This window comes from Phlebotomus papatasi, chromosome 1, assembly GCF_024763615.1.
Source record: "Phlebotomus papatasi isolate M1 chromosome 1, Ppap_2.1, whole genome shotgun sequence".
Classification (NCBI taxonomy): domain Eukaryota; kingdom Metazoa; phylum Arthropoda; class Insecta; order Diptera; family Psychodidae; genus Phlebotomus; species Phlebotomus papatasi.
Genome location: NC_077222.1, coordinates 75332595 through 75353504, shown reverse-complemented (window position 1 = coordinate 75353504; position 20910 = coordinate 75332595). Strand labels below are relative to the sequence as shown.

The window sequence follows — 20910 nt, the reverse complement described above, 5'->3', positions numbered from 1 at the left end:
TAATTCGAATGGCAGTAAAATTTGAAAAAAAAATTGTTGACATTTTTCGTGTTTTATTATGATTATAAAATGAAGCAAATATGCTCAAATTTGGCATGGTTTGTTGTAGTTGTAATGTGATTTTGCATTATTAATGGGTTTTTATGAGATTTACAATAATTATGAGTATGTAAACCAGACCTGCGCTCGTTAAAAGTCGTGCATCATCGGAAATTTTGTGTTGATAATTTTAATGGAAATTACAGATAGCCCAGGTAACACTAATCCCGCTCATTCACGGTGACATGATAAATATTTTTGTGCAAAAAAGGCATAACAGACATAAAAACTCATATAGAAAGAAATTGTCTTCTACATATACATACAAAGAAATTAAATGCAAATTTCACCTCAAATGGAAGGTTCTTAAATCGCGCGCAATTCAACTGTGAGAGAGATATAGAGACACAAATAACTCACTTGACAAACGTCTGACGGCGCTGCGGTTGCAAAAAATCTCTGAAATGCGACAAAATATTTTTTTCTCTATTTTATCCTCATTAGCAGGTCGTGTCCCTTCCTGTAATATGTACTTTTGCATTCCTTATTAACCAAAGTATTGTTGTACAAAAGGGTTTTTCTCAAACATATCCTGAATTTTGAGACAGCTTAAAAGAATATGAGCTTTAACCCAAATTAAACCAAATAACTGTATTCAACTAAATTATTAAAAGGATTTTCTTGCGAAAATGACTTAACTCTAAGGAATTAAACAATTTTCACATTAAAAAACCTCTCATTTTCTCTACGTGAATTTTCGCGGCATATCGAAGAATGCCAAAAGGCACCATCAAATTCACTTCGGCTTTTCTTTTAGCTCAGGCCTGGTAAAACTTATATGAGTATGCAGATGAATAAAAAAATCGTTGCATTTCAAAGTTTGCCGCCAGAATTTCTCTTTAATTCGAATGACACTTCGATCCCAAAAGCCCAAATTTGAGAGTCTACTGTATAAGTTCTTTGTTGTAAGGTTTACGATAAAAGAGTTGGGATGTAATTAAGTAATGGCCTCTACACACTACAGAAATTTATGTCCATATTGAAGCAAATTCCCTAAGCTTGTGCAGGAAAAACTCTTCAATATGGACATAAATTTCTCTAGTGTGTAGAGGCCATAAAGGAAACATCTAATAAATTCTATCCGTCGCTTTGCCCCAGTCTCCCCTACTTGGTTTCCCACAAATTTCAATGTCGTCTAAAATTTACGCGCGGAATATTCTCGTATAAATTGTATGAATAAAAGCACAAAACTGCTAGAATACAAAAGCTCTCATTTGTTTTTAGCTTACAAAAATTGTGAACTTGTCAAGAGAAGAGCATATTAGTATTTGCTGTTTCAGAAGTAAATATTTATATTTTCTAAGCAATATCTAAATTGAACTCATTAACTTCATCATGTCTTTCCAGCATAAATAGCCAAGTTTCGGAAGAAAAACGCATTAAAGACTTTTTGAAAATATGGACATTTTAGAGGTAAAACTTGAAGAATCACTTGAACATATTCGCTGCTGGGAATGCGGTGAAACATTTAAAGAATGGACAGAACTGGGGAATCACAGGCAAAGTTCACACAACCTCTACACCTGCAAATATTGTACGAAAGAAGAAAAATCCGTGATAGACTTTGAGTATCATCTTCAAATCCATGGTGGATTCAAGCTCTTCAAGTGTATCATCTGCCATGAGAATTTTTCGTTCCTCTTTGAACTCAATGATCACCTTCCCAAACATTTATCTGAAGTCAAAGATTTAGAGAAAATTGAATATGTGGAAGCATCGGAAATACATGATGAACCCTGTTCCCAAGATATCGATATAAAATCAGAAGACTCTGATAATGAGAGTAACAATTTAGATCATTTTCCAGAGTCAGAAGTTGATCGGAATGATGAAGATATGAAGTACACTGAATCAATAGAAGTTGGTCAAGAATACAAAATAAAACGAGGAAGACCCAAGAAAACAGATCTACCACGTCCTAAGTTAGAAAGGAGATTCAAATGTCCACATTGTCCTCAAACAACAAAAACCTCCACAAACCTTAAACTCCATCTTCGGACTCACACAGGGGAAAAGCCATTTGAATGTGCTGAATGTGGGAAATGCTATGTTCAGAAATGTGCTTTGCAGATTCACATAACAATGAAGCACGACAGCAACAAGAAAAGAACGGAAGCTTGCCATATATGCGGGAAAACCTTCTACTTTGTACGCAGGCTGAAGGCCCATATTCGTGAGATTCACACCAAACCACGAGAGAGATATCCCTGTTCCGTTTGTGGCAAAACCTATTCCACCAAACACGGTGTGGACTTGCATATGCAGAGTCACCTGGACAAGCCACAAGAATATAACTGCCCTAAATGCGAGAAGAAATTCAAAACTTATGATGGGATGATGCTACATAATCGTCAATATCATATCTTTGGAAAGCAATTCAAGTGTAATTGGGAATCCTGTGAATACAGTAGTTGCAGCAAAGCAACGTTAATACAGCACCTGAGGACCCATACTGGGGAAAAGCCCTTTAAGTGCAAATTATGTGTTAAATTCTTCTCTACAAAAACCAGCCTTAACAGTCATATAGCTCATCACGGTGCACCAACGCATCAGTGTACTATCTGCGAGAAATCCTTTAAAGTCCAACAAAGTCTCAAGGTTCACGTACAGAGAGTTCATGCAGAAAGAAAATTTCCTTGTCTCGTATGCGAGAAAAAATATGCTTCCAATGCAGATGCAATGAGACACATGAGAGATACTCATTCCATAAAGAAGAAGGATAAAGTCCAGAAAAAGCAACAAGAGGATAATCTTTTAAGATCAGCCTAAAATGTTTAAATTTAATAAGTATTTGACTTATTTCATTTGTTCACAAAATCCATGCTCAATATATAAAATGTATAGCTTAATATTAACTAAATTACTAAATAAACTTTTTGAAATATCTGGAAAATCTGAGTCATTTTAGGTATCACTATAATTGCTATTTCAGGATATTCTGTGTGCATAGAAGAAGCCGAAGAAGCATAAAATTTGATATGGTAGCTTTTAAGAATTCAGGATTTTGGCTTTCGGATTTTGACCGGGACCCCCTGGAAAGTCGGACAGCACGGAATGTCGGACAAACCAATTTTTATGTTGGACAATTCCGATAAAATTTGACAAAATTGAATAAAATGATCTGTTTTAAATTGGTCTAAAATTGCATAATAAAATAAAAAATAGTCCTCAGTGTTATATAAATGATGGTTTCATCTCTAAGCAGATGACCTACAAATTGAGGATCTCAGTGGCGCAATAGGCAAGACCGTTGGCTCTTGGGCGGATCGATCCCTGACTTGACTCACAGTAGTTGTTGTGAGTTCGAGTCCCGCCCGGTGCAAAGATCTGAATGTCCTAGAAAAAGAAATTTTCACTGCGATATAACGTAATAAAAATGTACCGCGTCTGCCTAAAAAAAACTCCAAGAACACGGAAGAACTATCCAATCCACACTACGAGGAAGGCGTTCCTGGGCGATCTATGATCAGTAGATTCTTCCAACACGAGCACATTGTTGTAAAGATTACATTGTAATAGAAATAATGTGTCTTGACACGATTAATAATAATAATAACCTACAAACTTACGTTGAAGGTGATCCTTCCAATCCTCTGTCTACACTGAGAGAAATCCGAAAAAGTTAAAATAACATTCTGGAAATGTTAATTTTACCCTGCAGTATTGATCCGAAAACAGTGTAAATATTACCCTTTTTAGGTGTATTTATGGGTTAAAGTTACCCTTCTTTCATGTTGATTTTACCCTTAAAGGGTGTAAAATTAACATTAAAAAATGTTGATATATTTTTCACCCAAAAAGTGTTAAAGTTATGATGAAAACAAGATAATCGCAGCCTCTTTTTTCTCAATATGCTTTTAATTTCATGAATAAAAATTTTTCTAACATTTCTAATAGTATTGAACACTAGGTATCTTCAAACGGCCTGATTTTGAATCCCAAAAAGTCTCAAGCTATCATCTCGAAAAAATCACCACCTTCTACTGCTTATCCCTTCTTCCTTAACGGAGAAATTATCTTCCAAAAACCTTGGTATCGTTTTCAATTTCAATACAACTCTCTCATGGTCTGATCATGCCATATCTATTTGCCGAACTATTCTTTATACACCCTTATATGATACCGGGACATCACATCCTATGATATTGTTTGATCCTCGTGCGAGCGCTTCTTCCTTTTTAATTCATTTCACATACATATTTTTTCTTACCGGAATGTATTTGTTGGCAGTGACCTGACTTCTATCTTGAACGAGAGTAGTGCTCTTTTTGTTAATTTTGTTGCTTTCTGGACGTGTTCATCATCATATTCTTCTTTACTCCATTTCGGATAATAGGGACGATAAGGACAAATCGTCCTTATCGGCTTATTCGGCATTTTCTTTTCAGCCTGACCGAAACTGCTCGAAATTCAACGGAGAGAGCAGTATATCCCTCGATTCTTTCACCTCCCTCCTTCCCTCAATTTCCATCATTCACCCCCAGAGACCACTTTTTTCAACAAATCTTCGCGCTTCAGACAATTTCTGCGAAAAATGTCGTTACGATGTTTGTCCGTCCGGCTGTCGCCAGCTCTAGAGGCCAACCGGTTAGAGATAGCGACTTGGGACCTAAGGGTGACCCCCTCCATAAGTCGATCCATGATTTTTTGGGATTGCTGAAAAACGCGTCGTGCGCTTTTTTTCAGCGTTTTAGAGATTACCCAGGTAGACAATTTGCCATGTGTGAAATACCGTTGAATCATTCTTAATAACGGTTTTTCAAGGTCAAAAGTTAAAAAAGGCTCTCTAGAGAGCGCATTTATCAAGCGAATGGGTTCATGTTTGGCCTCGTTGGAAAGGTCTTCGAATTTCCGACAAAACTAAACCGGTTCCAATCGGTTGTGAACCGGCAATGAACCGGTTATGAACCGATAAGTAATTTTTGTCCGAAAATCAATTTTATTATTCTTAAAATTATTTTGTGGGATCTTTCGAGTTATTTACGAATCGGTTTAAATCAGTTGAGAACCGGTAAACGGTAAATGATGTGAAACTACCTTTGAGGGATAGCATTTAAGTCAGGAGTTCGAGAACTTCGCAAAGCCTGGGACGCTTTGCCACACCTTTTACTTTTATTTTTTTCATTTTTTATTTTACTTATTTTTATTTGATTTTTTTCATTCTTTTTCCACAATCGTAAGAGAGTTGATCATATTGTTGTGAATTTTCTAAACTAATATTGTTACAAATAAATTTTGGTTTGTCCGACATTCCGCATTGTCCGGCTTTCTCTATAGCCACCCCAACATATTTTTTTTATATTCTTTTTGCTTCTTCTATGCAAAGAGTATCTAATTATAAAGTTTATATTTAATTTGTCAGATCTTAATAAAAGAAAAAAAAATTATAATTTATTAAAATCGAGCGGATTAAGTCATAAATCCGCAAGGATATCCTTTTATTTAATGATTTTAATGTTCTACTGTTAGAAATCTTTTGTTAAATTTTTAACTCTCACCTGACATCAGGTGAAAGAACAAAAATCCAATTTGAAACCTATGGCTCCGTTACACCTTTTAGATCGGGAAAATTTCATAAAGTCGAAATTCACATCCCTTTCTTTCTTAACCCTTTAAGGACGAGAAGGTTAAAAATCTGTGTCGGAAAAAATAATTTTTTCTGACTTTTTAGTGCAAGATATAACTTTAGATGGCCGTAGGGAAAATTTCATTTTTGGGTCACCGGTGACCCAATCGTCCTTAAAGGGTTAAGAGTTTTGCAGATATCTATTTTCTCTAAACATCTTATCTTATTCTTATTAGAGAATTAGAGTATGACCTCTTTTTCTTCCTTTTAACATCACACTAAATTAAATTTAGTTTAGTCTAATTTTGAGTTGGAAGGAGTGGAATAGATTTATGCAAGTCCTTCGATAAAGAAAGGGACACGAATTTTGCTTTCATGAAATTTTACCGATCTAAAAGGTGTTACCAATCTAAAATCAGGCATAATGACAATGCTTCAGAACAAGTATATATTTCTAAAAATTTCGATAAAATAGTCTGAGGTAGAAGAACCGTTTCGACACGTCGAATTTGAACTTTCATTAGAGCTTTTTTAGTAGGTCGTCAAATCCCTAACCTCATAATGGCCAAATCACAATAAAAACATTGCAATATTTTTTAGTGATTTTTTCTCTCAATATTTTGCAAAAGGATAAGCACTCCTAAGATGGATATGTATCAGGCCACGGTAAAAGTGGAAGTCACCGAGGGACTGCAGTGTGTGCATTGTGAAAATTTTGTAGAAAACAGTGAATATGATAAACACAGAGATATTTGCAAGAAAGCATCCTCCTACTCCTGCAAAACATGTCTAAAAGAGGAATCCAGCCTCTTGGATTTTGAGTCTCATTTGCAAAATCATGGGGGATTTAAATTCTTCAAATGTATCATCTGCCAGGAAATTTTTACGCATTTGTGGGAATTAAACAATCACTTACCTAGTCATCTGCCAGAGGAGAAATTTGTCGAAGCTGAACAATCTGAAGGTCCTCCAGTTAATCCTGCCCATGAGACAGTGATGGTGAAGAGAGAGGAATACGAACAATCTGCCGATGAGGATATTGATACACCTTATAGTCCTGCTCCCAGTGAGGCGAAACTTTCTCCAGAGAAGAATGATTTTCTACTGATACCGCTGCCTGAGAAAGAAATTCCAAAGATTAGAAAACGCGGTAGACCCAAGAGGACAAAGATAAAAACAAATGAGGAAGAGAGAAAGTTTCACTGTCCTCAGTGTCCTCATAGTTCAAAAACATTCTCAAATATGAAAAAACATATTCGCACCCATAGTAGTCACAAAGACTTTGAATGTGCTGAATGTGGTAATCGCTATTCTGATAAGTACGCCCTAAGGGATCATCTGTTGATGCGGCATATCCAGATGAAAAAGCTCCATCACGTCTGCCCGCACTGTGGAAAGGCTTTCAAATTGAGAAAAGGACTTCTCGTTCACGTTCGCACCCAACATACATCCCGACAAAAGTACTCCTGCTTTGTCTGCGGCAAGGTGTACGCCTCCAAGAACAGTGTTGATCTCCACATTCGCATCCACAGCAACAGCGAACCCGGAGGGCATGCCTGCCCAAAGTGCGGAAAAAGCTTTGACCGGAGAGACTTAATGCTTCAGCATCATCGACATATTCATATTGCCCCCAAGAAGTTCCAATGCAATTGGGAATCGTGCACCTTCCAGTGTGTAACGCAGGCTGCCTTTGTTTTGCACCAGCGTACCCATACAGGTGAAAAACCCTTCCAATGCAGCTTATGCGATAAATTGTTCAAGAGCAAAATGGCTGTATCTCTGCACACCATCAATATGCACAAGCCTGCCAGTCTTCAATGTGGCTTCTGTGAGAAAGTCTTCAAGCTCTCTTCTGCCCTTCGCAATCACGTCCGCCGTATCCATCAGGAGAAAACACTACCCTGTCCTTTCTGTGACAAAAAGTACGGCTTCAAAGCCGATCTCACGCGCCATGTAAAAAATAGTCATGCTGTTAAGAAAATCTAACCATTTTCTTGTATACATCAATCTAACAACTAATTGCAATACAGAAACTGATTTGAAAGTGAAACACTGTCTTATTTACAATATTGTTTAAACCAATTTTAGGGTACCTTTATGGTATTTATAAAAGAGAAGATTATATTTCATTATAATTTTATGGTATTATTTAAAACACCTTTAATCTTGCTTTATCTCCTGATCAATAGACTGAGCAGTGGCGTCAAATCCTGGCGTCAGCTCTTCATCAATCTCCATATCAATTGCCTGCAATGGCACACAATTGTAACATTTACTTCTTAGTTTTGCCTTATTCTAATAAAAGAATTTATTTCCCCATAGCAATTACCGGAATTACCGTTATACCGTCTCTATCTTAGTCCGATTACCTCTATCGCGATGAGTTTAAAAAAAAATAAAATTTTCCTCATTCAGAATTTAACTCTATAGACAAAATTCCTTTGGGCCTTATAACTTTATGGATCCTAATGGTCCTAATGCTTTTGTCCGGATAAATTTCGAATTCGATTGTATGTGTAGGAAAATTACCGTTCTACATCGCAGGAAAAAATATGTGCTTTTCCAGTCATTTTTGGAATAATAAATCTCAAGCTACTTTGTGAAGTAGGACAAGTAGAAACATTCATTAATATTAGATGAGCACATATATTCTGTCAGTAGAAGAGGTTGAAAGTTTGGAGTGGTATATCTCAGCTCCTGATGAATATAATTGGATGAGTGAACTATTGTTGGAAAGCTTGGTTCATTAGCTTTTAGAATCTGGTATACTTAATCTGCTATGGATAAACCATGGTCATCCAGAACCATTTATGTCGAGGAAGACACATTTTGCAACGTCTTTTTTGGCCATCTACTTCTGGGACCAGGAGTGACCCACTTTTCTCGCACATTGACTGTTCGTTAGAGGAACTCAAATAGTACAATTTGTGGAAGAAACTTTTTTTTTGGACATGTTACTTTTTTTATTCATCGACTTTTTCAAGAATTTTGAAGTGTTAAACGCAAGGAAAAAATTACAGAAATCCTAAAAGAGTGGTTTCTGGAGGGGAAGGATAGACGTGGGGATGAAATTGATGTGATATTTGGATTCCTTGGATCAACTTATGGGGGAGTACTTAGAACATTCCAAGTCGATATCTTCATTAGTTTGTCCAGAAAATGAGATAGAAGGATTTCTGTCATTTTTTTTCTTTGCGTGTAAAATGTTAAAATTCTTGCAAAAGTCGATGAGTAAAAAAAAAGTAAGTGTCCAAAAAAAAGCTTCTTCAACAAATTGTGCCATTTGAGTTCCTCTAACGAACAGTCCACGTGCGAGAAAAGTGGGTCACTCCTGGTCCCAGAAGTAGATGGCCAAAACAGACGTTGCAAAAAGTGTCTTCCTCGACATAAATGGTTCTGGATGACCATGGTTTATCCATAGCAGATTAAGTATACCAGATTCTAAAAGCTAATAAAGCAAGCTTTCCAACAATAATTCACTCATCCAATTATATTCATCAGGAGCTGATATATACCACTCCAAACTTTCAACCTCTTCCACTGACAGAATATATGATCTCATCCAATATATAAATTATAAATTAAAAAAATATATATCAAAATAATTTTTGCTTCTCGACTCGAATGCTTTATTTTATATGCTTAAGGACGTTTATAAAGGCTTATAAAAACTTGAAGCCTCCGTGTTTCGTATGTTAAAAAGTATCGAATTGCAAATAGTTTTAATGTTATTAATAGTGGTTTGTTCGTTAGACATGAAGAGAATCCTTACGAATTACGTTTTTCGTGTAAAAAATGGATAGCAAAGTGTCTCAGGCTTTGCGAAGTACTTGAACTCATGATCTAGAAGATGCTATACCTCAATAAAAAGTATACTTTCGCATCATCTGCTTTTTACCGGTCCTCAACCGATTTAAAACGATTCATAAATCACTCAAAAGATCCCCCAAAATACACGTCAGGAGTAACAAAATTGAATTTTCCATAAAAAATAGTTGGATCTGAAGTGCTTCTAAGTCATATCTATTAATTATAGTCTCACAACTAGCTATATATTTTTAAGAAAAATAGTAATAATTATATAAAATAGAAATAAAGGATAGATTTTGTCCACCGGAGTGCTTTTTAAGCATCCTGTTATAATACGGGCAGTATCGTTAAGAGCGACGTCAACTTGTTTAGCGTGCGCGGATCTCTCCCATACTTCAGCTACGTCCTCTGCTACGGAGAAAGATAGGGCAAGTGCAGATGTACGCATCAGTTTTGGTTGAGCTCCCCACTGACCGTTGACAAGTTTTCGCAATAAGTTATTTTGTGTTTTGACCTTGTTCTTAACATTACTGCAGTGGGTCTTGTATGTGAGAGTTCGATCGAGAGTGACTACAAGGTACTTCGGCGTGAAATTGGGTTTCAGAAAGTTTCCCTTCCATCTTACATTCAAGCGAGTTTTGGCCTACTTGTGACGCAGATGGAAATTACTTACCTCTGTTTTAGAGGGATTTGGCTTTAGTTGGTTCTCCTTGTAGAATTTGGAAAATTCCACAAGGCAAGTCTCAAGCTGGGACTCCACGTCTTCAAACGTGTTTGCCTTAACAGCTAGAGCCAAATCATCTGCGTACAAGAAGGCCTTGTATGAAGAAGGTAGGGGTTAATCATTTGTGTAGGTAGATATTAAACAAAGTAGGAGCCAGGACCATCTGCTTTTCTGACCACGGAACTCAACAAAGAAACTGCGGTTCTCTTCTAAAAAAAATCTCAATAATCTGTGCGAGGCCGTTTTCATTTGTGAGATTGTAGATCTTTGAGAGAAGGATTCTGTGGTTTACTGTGTCAAAGGCTGCCGAGAGGTCAACGAAAGCAACACCTGTGATTTTGCCTCCGTCAAACCCGTCTTCAATAAACTGAATGAAGTTCAAAACTTGACCGGAGCTGGATTTTCCAAAACAGTACCCAGCTTGCTCTCCGATCAGATTGTCTTCTACAGCAGGTGCAATCCTTTTCAACAGCATACTTTCAAACTTTCATGTAGGGTAAAGGCTCACAATTTTGGACAGCCTGTGCTTATAAGCATCAATGTTCCAAGTTTGAAGTGCGATAATTTCAATACTAAATTGATTTTTATGTTACTCTCTTTTCAGAAGGGTTGTTTAGAAACTTGGCAAGGGTTTATTGTCTTTGTTTTTACTAAAATTAGCCTTAATATGCTTAAAAATGAATTGATATGTAGACGTGAATTTGACTCGAATTTTGGACAACTTGATTGTATATTTGGACAGCTAATTCGCTTCAAAAGGATGCCCATTGTTCTCCATTTCAAGAAGCTATCTTATCAAGTCCTCTTCCTGTTTATATAAGGGAACCGTAGAATGTCACAAGAAGCCCAGAAATTTGCTATATCATTCATTAAAGTGATTTGACTTCGGTAATCCAAGTACTCGCGGATTCGCTCATTTCCTGGCCTTTCCGGGAGCCTTTTAAGGCTTTTCTTACTACATCTCATTCGTAGAGATGATGTTCCTTTGTTTCTCCAGGCATTTATACAACCTAGTCATCACAAAAGCTAAAACATCACGAAATTTCGAGAGAAGAACACCTGCCCAAAATAAGAACTATCACCTCACTGGTGAATCTCTGAGAAAATTGCCATTTTTTCACACCAAAAACGTAATTCACAAGGGAAATCTCACTTCAGGTTAAATGTACAAATCACCATTAACGTGAATCAACACAATATTCAATGAATATTTAATAATATCACTGAAAAACAGCGACAGTAGACTCTCTCTTAATCGGCTCTTTTTCAATCGGGCGCAAAATTTTGTTGACAATTTCCAGGCAAAGGCATTTCCAGGCTGGGTTTCTCTAATATTTTTGCTCTCTTCATCATCTCTTCCTCAAATTTAGTATTGACACATTTTTTCCTCACATTCTTTTTTTTCTTTTATCTTTCACTGTCACGCAATTGTAAGAGGATTGTAGCCTATTTCGTGGTTTTTCAATAAACTTAAACTTAAACAATTTTCACGTTTTATTTTAAAGTTTAAATTTGCTGTAGTTCCTCTTGTTTCATGGAGATTTTTTTTATATTTCAGCACTTTTTGTGGAATTTACAATGATTTTGATGCCCAAATCTCTCGATAATTTGGATGACATTTTGCTCCATATGCCCGATTGAGAGAGAGTCTACTGTAAACACAACGTTCTGTCATATTTTATTAAATCATATTCAAAATTTAACGTATTTATTGTTAAAATCTTAAAAAAGGAAGAAATATTTAGATAGATTTCATCAAATATTTGAATAAAAATCCAGAATTTTAATCAATTTATTTTTAGTGTCCAATTTTACCCTCAAAGTGTCCAAATTTAGAAACTATCCAAAATTATGAGCATTTTCCTTACTAAAAATACTGAAATATTGTAATTTCTCCTGAATTCAGCCAGGAGTATAACTAAAATTACTATGTCTTGACTAGAAGAACTTCAGAATAAACACTCAGGTTTAACCCGGTAGGGTCCCTTAAAATTGTACGAAAAGATAATATACGGAGACCTATTTTAACTCATGAGTTCAATTATTCCACAAAGTTGAGACATTTCTTATGGCAATTAGAGAAAAACTAATCAGTCAATTTTTGGGTAGCTTTGAAAACTACCACAATCAAGTATTAAAAGTTATAATATTAGGTACTTACCTCAGCCTGAGCACTGTTCAATTCCTCGGTTTCTGTCTGGACATTGTCCAATTCATCAGTTTCTGTCTGCGCATTGTCCAATTCTTCAGTTTCTGTCTGCACATTATCCAGTTCTTCAGTTTCTGTTGGAACATTGTCAAGTTCTTCATTATCTGCCTGTTCATTGTCCAACTCCTCAGTTTCTGCCTGAGATTCCATCTTTAATCCCACAGTTGATAAATCAGTGTCCTGCAGAGCAATCCTCCTGCCACGTCGACGTCGCTTTCGCACTGGTGGTGGATCCTCATCGTGAACTTTTCGATGTATCTCCAGTGCCTTCTCATATTGGAAACATCTTCCGCACTCCTCACATTCATATGGCCTGGCATCCTTATGCTTCAATCTAATGTGAGCCGAGAGACCGCACCTATGTTCAAATCTCTCCATACACACCGGACATTGAGCTGTTTTCTTAACTACGGGAACAATGTCGGCCTCTGGGGGATCTTCAGCAAGTTCATCCTCAATATCCTTTGCATCATCGACAGATACTGAAGGATCTTCTTCTTTTCCCTTCTCATTTGCCCTTTCGTTGATTATTTGTCGATTAATGGCAGAATTTTCACAAGATGTATTTTTGTGCTTAATCAAATATGTGAGAGATGAAAATATGGTGTTGCAGTTCTTGCACGGGAATGTATCCACAGCGTGCAGTGTTGAGAGATGTTGACCCAATCCACCAGGTTTTCCATAGACTCTCCCGCAAAAATTACATTTGCACGGCTTATTTTCATCAAGCATTCCCTCCCAGTCATGTGTAATAGTGTTCCCACGTACACCAGCACTGGTATTGGTCATTCGTCCAAGAATTCCATTGACTCGACTGACTCTCTTCGGGAGAATTTCATCTTCTGACGATACACTCTGTGTCCTCTGTCTCTTCAACGATTGTCCCGGACACTCATGATTAGCCAAATTGAGATCTGAACAGAATACCTTCTGACACAATTCACACTGAGACACTTTGCGATTCTTATAGTGCCTGACCAGATAGATTGGATAGAGATATTTACAGTCACAATCTTTGCAACGGAAATATTCACCAACTCTCTTTAGATGGGTCGTTATATGATCATTCAGTACATCTCGTTTTCCCATCACTTTACCACAAAGTGGACATTTTTGCTCAACAACTGGTGGTGCTACAGGTGCTGCTGCCTTAACTTCCTTAGCTACAGGTGCCACTTTAATTTCCTTGGGTACAGGTGCTGCTGTTGCCTTAATTTCCTTAATTTCAGGCTTCTTCAGAGATTCCTCCTTCACCACAGTTTTCTTCTCATCACGCACAAGGGCAATTTCAATTTCTGAATTTTGCATTACTCTCTTGATGAGGGCATCATTTGTCCTGGACATTGATATTTTCTCTTGCTTTGGCATGTGGGTCTTCACGTGCTCCTCCAGCTTCCCATATGAACAATATCTATTGTTGCATACATCACACTTGAGATCTTTGCGTCGTCTCAAATGAAATTCAAGCATCTTCTCAAATGGGAATGGCATTCGACAGTACATACATGTATATGGCTTATCCCGATGTGAATGATAAATATGGGCCTTGATACCACCACGGGCTCTATAGCTATTTGGACACTGATTGCAGTGATATAGACCATTCTTTTCGGTAAACATCCCCTGGAAGTATTTATCATCAAGTACAATGGGCAACATTGTCTCAGTACCACACATTTTCTTCTTTCGTATTATCAAAATATTTCCATCGGATCTCGCCACTTCGTGTGTCATCTCCTCTTTACTCTGACCCACAACAATTGAAGCTTTCGCTGAATTTCCTTCCATCATCTGTGGTGGAAGTTTTTTCTGTCCAGACCCTCCTCCTCGCAAATGATACTCCTCATGAGCTTCAACTTCTGCCTGATTGCGATACCTATGTGGACAGTATCGACAACCAACAGGAAATGAAATTCTCTGACGATATGCCAAATGCATATTTAATATTTTTTCAAAAGCAAATGCTTTTCCACAGTGCTGACAAATTGTTCTTTTTTCTGCATGAGTATGGGCCATATGAGCTGCTAGTGCCCCTTTTCCCGTCACATTCTTTCCACATTTTGTACATGAATATCTATCCTCACCAATTTTTTTAATCTCAATCTCACTACTTGTCCCAATATGTGTATTTTCAAATGATTTATCAAAATTCTCCAGTGATCTATTGTAAGGATCACTTTCAAATGATCGATTGGGATACCTTTGTGGTCTCACAACATTCTCAAAAGTTGCTCTTTGAGGCTGTGGAGTAATAGGAGGTGGTGATGCATTCTTCATGTTCTCCTCTTCATGGTCCTTCATGTGCCTCCTCAGAAGTTTAATATTGCAAAATGGCATATCGCACTTTGGACAATTTCTCTCAACAGTCTTCCTCCTATGTGCCCTTAGGGCAAATTCTCCACCAAAATTGCTTTTACAGTGAGAACACTGAAAGCCACCTTCATTAGATGTTTCTGACTTTGATTCCATATCATCTTCTTGCTGCACCACATTATCATCAGTGTCATCCCTCGAGAAAACACCATGTCCTTCAAAAACCCTCGACATGGTATCTTCAATCAATTCTTTCTTAACTGTCGTATCGAGGCTAATATTGATGCAATCATTGCATTTGTAGTAAGTTCCTCCTTGGAATTTTACAATATTTTCCTCAGTTGATACTTTCAATTCTCTATTGCATACAAAGCAATCTTTTAACTTTTGCCGACTTTGTGGTGGCACACTAACCGCACGATTTGTAGCTGCTCCCCGATTTTGCATAATTCGCTCACGCTCCTGTGCATGATCAACCAGGTGATCCTCTAGGAGTTTGCTTGAACAGAATTTCTGAGAACATTCTGGACAACGAACACCCTTTCGGGTCTTCTTGTGAAGTTGTAGTAGTCGGAAGTATTTAAATTCCAGTCCACATCTCTTGCATGTGAACTTAAAATCATCCATACTGGAACTTGTTCCTAGAAACAAGTATTTACCAATTGAATGATATACCTCTTATTTTTTATTGGAATTTATTAAAAAAAATAATTAATTTGTTAAAATCTATCATCAGTTTGGGCTGCATTTTGAGAGTAATCCTAACATTTGATATTAAATAATGTTAACACTAGCTTCTCCCCAACGTTTAATCCTTTAAGGACGAGAGGGTCAAAAATCGGGGGTCAGAAAATATCACTTTCCTGACTTTTTAGAGCAAAACACAACTTTTGATGACCGTAGCAAAAATTTCATTTTTGGGTCACCGGTGACCCAATCGTCCTAAAAAGGGTTAAACCCCCCGTTGGTATTTGATTTTGACATCACACTGAGAAAAAAAGAGGCTGCGATTAACTTTTTTTCGTCATAAATTTAACATTTTTTGGGTGTAAAAATATATCAACATTTTTTAATGTTAATTTTACACCTTTTAAGGTTAAAATCAATATGAAAGAAGGGTAACTTTAACCTATAATACACCTAAAAAGGGTAATATTTACACCGTTTTCGGATCAATACTGCAGGGTAAAATTAACATTTCCAGAATGTTATTTTAACTTTTTCGGATTTCTCTCAGTGCATAGATGTTTCTCGGAGCGGCGCCGATTTCTCCTAAGAGCGTTCCTAGTGTTAGCCTGTGAGTTCCCCTTCGAGAAGGGTATCGTAGAGAGGATTAGTATTGCAACATTGCAAGAGTTAGCTCATGTTGGATCGTCGTAGGGAATAGATCGTTAGGAGGAACGCTGAGGGTTCTGGAGAAACCTCTGGCGGCCAAGGCGTTCATCCACGCGATTGCTTTAAGGGCTTCGCCCTTACATATTCCCTGACGGATCTAACAATAATAAATTAATTTAATTGAATTCCTAAATCTAAAGCGATTTTTTTCAGGTTGGTAAGTAGCAGATCCCTGAAATCTGCCAGGGTTAGCTAAGAATGAGCGACTCCTTGCAAATAAGACTCTAAGAATTTCATGCAAAAACAAAATCCTAGAGACAACACAATCGATGGAGGCTTCTCCAAGGCCTCCATCACTTTCAGAGAGTGAACTTAATATTATCATGTACACTCTCGACATCACTATGGATGCTTTTACTAAATCTAGTCCAAAGGCACCCTTCATTGGCCAAATGCCTGCTTGCGGCTACACCTAGAGTCACATCAAAGAGCTTCTGAACGAGAAACGAGCAATAAACACAAGCTAAACTTGCTGAACTTGGAACCCGACAGCAACTGGAGAAACGATATTCTAAATGCAGAATCACATTGAAAGTAAAATGCTCACCGTATTTCGTTAATTTACGCACTTTCATTGCAATTCTTACGCAAATTCTCAATTACCGTATTACCTTATCTCATACTCAGTTGCACTAGACTGTCAATGTGATTCTGCTCTAAATCTTAACAAAATATATAAGGTTAAGGACACCAGTTGGCTTGCTTACGGAACAATCTGCTCTGGGCTTCCGACTGAAAATTTTACAGACATTAGCACAGATAAAATTTGCCGATATTGTCTGGGAAACGAAGAGAACTATATTCATATCCTGCGCCCAGCATTCGAGATACACCGAGATACAAAGCATCCCAATTTGGAGCTTTATTGTTCTATAGGGCATTCGCTTTGCTCTGGAATTAACAAATATCCCCGAATGCCACAGAAATATTTTTATAACGATGGAATGTCCTTAATTAATTATCTGATGCATCCTAATCATGATAGTGTCACCGTAAATAAAGTTCGCGATCTTCTAACAGAGTTACCACACCAGAAATGAAACGAATCAATTTCGTGGGTAAATTTCCTGCCCGTTATTACGAATTGCCAAAGACTGATTGAGTAGGGGAGACTGGGGCAAAAAGTCACAAAACAGATATTTTATTTTTTTACTAGATACCCTAGTGCCCCAGAAATTTCTAATTTGTGCAGTTTTATAGAAAATTTACTGCTCAACAACTTTGTAAAAAATAATTTTCCTCTATTTTGTAAGGAAATACATTTATCGAGCTGTTTTCTGTTTTTTTTTTGTTTGAAGGTCTATGGAGGCCATCTATGGAAAAAATTTTAAGCCGCTATCTCTTTTATCTTGGAAAATATTGCATTTTAAAATTTTCAATTTGTGACTTTTTGCCCCAGTCTCCCCTACTCATCTCATGGAGAAGACTTTTTCATCAAAATGTGATCATTGCCAAAGTGTACTGAAGATCAGATGCATCCTGAAGGATGGTGTTTTGTATTCTCAAGAAAGAACGGAAGACGAATAAAAATTGAATAAGATCTGAGTAACGAAGCTACAACTTCCAGCATTAAAAAAGTCTTTAGAGTTCATTCAGTTAATCTGAAAGACCAAAGAAGCACATCATCTGAGGGCTGCAATAATAAGTTAACGGGCGCATATGGTCGATATCGTCGCACTTCTAAATAAAACCTTAATAATAAAAATAATTAATATTGTCCTTCAAGGACATTAAAATAGACCTCTGAGAAATACAGGAAATGGGCATAATAGACTGAACTGTCGCGGTGCCAGGGGCTCTTTTTGGGACCACATAACACACGTAATAAATAAATAAGGAATATATAAAGCGAATTTAGATCAACACTGGACCGAATAAATACTCCATTTCATATCATTCCGAGAATAACAATTCTTTAGGAGAGTAATTTTTTTATTAATTAATGATATTCTTAATCAATCCGTTATATATTTGGTTTAAATAAATATCTGGTTAACCAAATTCTTGAACCAATCAAACTTTTTCTCCATTTATAGAGCTCGATATTAAGAACTGAACTCTCAAAGCAAAATTATTAAAAAAAACCCTAAAACTACTTTTATACGAAAATTAAGTATTATTCCTTTGCAGAAAATGCGCTATCTGATAAAATACAAAGAACAATTGTCTAACAGTAAAGGTCAAACGAGACTATTTTAATCTTCTTATCGACATTTTGTACAATGCAACCTTCAATGTGAATTAAACAATTTAACTTTGCAATAAATTTAATAATTAAAATTTTAGATATTAATAGCTTCCTTATTTTTTCTCAATGAAAATAAAATATTTCAAATAATTTTTCTTTTTTAGTGATTTCAATAAGTTAATCAATAGAAATTATTATCATATATTTTTATGATAAATATTCTTCAATTCTATATTGATCTGGTGCAAGAATTGGTTATACAGACTTTGTCAAACAAAATGGAAGACATTCGCATATTTGCGAAAAGAGAAAGTTGCATGAGATATTATACGGGACTAATTCGTATTTTATGCGAAAATCCCGAGTGAATTCAATTTGTTGTGCAATGAGAACGAATTACATCTGCTATACCGGTTAAATTTGGAATGACCAAAGGTATGCGCAAAAGTAGGTCACACCCAAAAATTTTAGCTGATGTTACATTAAATATATTTTATTAATATACATTTGTATTTTATATTAATGTCACTGCAATAATTTAAAATTTTATTTAAATTTGACCTTCAAATTTTAATATAGACATTTTCCTTCTTTTGTAAGTAAATTAAAATATCACAAAGGCATGTTTTAATGCATCTAATTTTATATTACTTGTAGAAAAGATAAAAAAAAGAAAAATGGACACAGATCATAATTTTTCATACTGATACACACATCTAAGAAATATATTTTATTACTGTATTATCCGGAAAGTAGATAAACTATATGATATCCTATTTTTATCTACGTTTTTTTATTTATATATCTTTGCCGTTTTTTTTTAAAGTTAATCTTGGGTTTTTTGTTAACAATTTTCCCCCTATATAATTTTCAGTATTCAAATTATATACAATAAGGGCACCATTTTGTCGATTTCCTTTTGTATTCCAATTTGACAATCGCCAATTTGCTGATTTAATATGACAAATTTTTAAGTAACATTTAACATAACATTGAAAATATTTTCTTCAAGAGGTTGAATAATAGAACAATTTGGTCTATTTAAAAAAACAGATCAATGTAATTTTTATTTTTTAAAATCACGATTGATTTTTCATTTTTTAGATTTATATGTAAGTTTTTATTTTAGTTTGGTTTAATTTCGTTCTACGCCATTAAGGATTATCCCTAAGTAATTGGTCCCATTAAACATTTTAGTTCAATCCGGTTTTCTTGGTCAATGCTTTGAGTTCTTTGACTTGTATAATTTTTTGCAGTTGCACAGCCCAAACTTTTTCAAGCCACAAGGCTTTTTTTAATGTTTTTCTTTTTTGTTTAATAAAAAAATATATAGGTAATACTTTGAAGCAAACAATATAAAATAAACTTACCAGTATTTCGTGGCAGTAGGTCTCTCATACTTTCTTCTGAATTGTTCTCATCATTGCAATCCTGGGGATTATCTTCGTCAATAATTTCAATTAGATCATCCTGTTCTTCCCTCTTCACTCGTTCTTCTGTTGTCAACATTTCCACAGGTTTCAACAGATTGCCTGGATCTGATATATTTTGCGAGACATTCTTCTGTCCATCAGGTCTTTTCTTCCACGGTGGAGCTGCTGCTAATCCATTCGACACGAAAGAAGGATATGGCTGGGCAGATTGTGTCTGTGAGACATTGTCAAATGTCGCATGATATTTGAGATGAATATTCAATTCAAAGAGTTTTAGGAAGATTTTATCACAAATCTGGCATTTGTAGACACGAACACCCCCATGAATCTGAACATGATACTCCAAACTCCGCAAAAAGGAGAATTTTTCATTACAAACTTCACATTTGAATGGTTTAGCGTCTGAATGATTGCGCTCATGAACCTGAAGTTGTTCCTTGGTACAGAATCCCCGTAGGCATTGTTTGCAGTTGTATATTGTATCAAGATTGCGTGTCCTATGGAGTGCTGCATGTTGCCGGAAAGTTTCCGCCGACAAATACCAAGTCTCACAGAATTGACACTCCAAAAGCGGCACTTTGGGTGCATCTCTCATTTGAACAGGTTCTTTGGTTAAGAGTTCCCCATTGATGTGCCCCACACTGTGCATCTGCCCATCTCCCCTCATCGGTGGATCGGAACGTCGAGAAGAACCTCCTGCAACAGACTCGCCATGACTCTCATTAGGTACGGCGGATACGGCGTTGTCAATCTCATCCTCGTCGGACGGCATTATTTCCAACTCTTCCGTTGCAATAGCTTCATTTGAATCCCCATCATCCATTACTTCCTTTTTTATAATCATCCCACAACACTTTGATGCACCATATAAACGTTTTATCAGATTATTATCAATCACAAAAACACTTTTTTCCAAAAAACTTGATTTTTTTTCGTCTGGGCTCTGTCAAACTTTTCCAAAATGCGAGATGGCTGGCACTCGTCTAAAGTACAAGAAAATACTCGTCTAAAGGATTACGACATGGATAAATCAAATAAACAAACGGTTGATAAGATTTTCTTATTATCTTTGATAATAAAAACCATATCTAACCGAGTAATAATCAGTTCTCTCCCAAATTTTGCTCTAGTCTGACCCTCTGTGCCTTTATAATTTAGATTTTGTAGCTTTTT

At 36.2% G+C, this 20910-nt stretch overlaps 3 protein-coding genes across 3 annotated transcripts in view; 1 reads left to right on the top strand and 2 right to left on the bottom strand.

Moving 5' to 3' along the window:
• The window catches only part of LOC129803021 (SAP domain-containing ribonucleoprotein), a 36579-nt gene extending 29920 nt beyond the window's left edge, over positions 1-6659 (bottom strand). The window contains exon 1 of the mRNA XM_055849339.1: positions 6582-6659. The gene's annotated coding sequence lies outside the window, so the exon portion shown is untranslated. The remainder of the gene's footprint in view (positions 1-6581) is intronic.
• On the top strand, positions 1308-7715 carry LOC129805402 (zinc finger protein Xfin-like). Its single transcript, XM_055853325.1, has 3 exons — positions 1308-1381; positions 1447-2862; positions 6272-7715. Exons 2-3 carry the CDS (start codon positions 1498-1500, stop codon positions 7649-7651), a joined length of 2745 nt encoding a protein of 914 aa, XP_055709300.1. The 5' UTR covers positions 1308-1381; positions 1447-1497; the 3' UTR covers positions 7652-7715.
• Positions 7636-20722, bottom strand: LOC129802927 (zinc finger protein 91-like). Its single transcript, XM_055849167.1, has 3 exons — positions 19675-20722; positions 12361-15362; positions 7636-7912 (listed from the first exon to the last, which is right to left on the bottom strand). Exons 1-3 carry the CDS (start codon positions 20579-20581, stop codon positions 7826-7828), a joined length of 3996 nt encoding a protein of 1331 aa, XP_055705142.1. The 5' UTR covers positions 20582-20722; the 3' UTR covers positions 7636-7825.
• Positions 20723-20910: the final 188 nt, after the last annotated feature.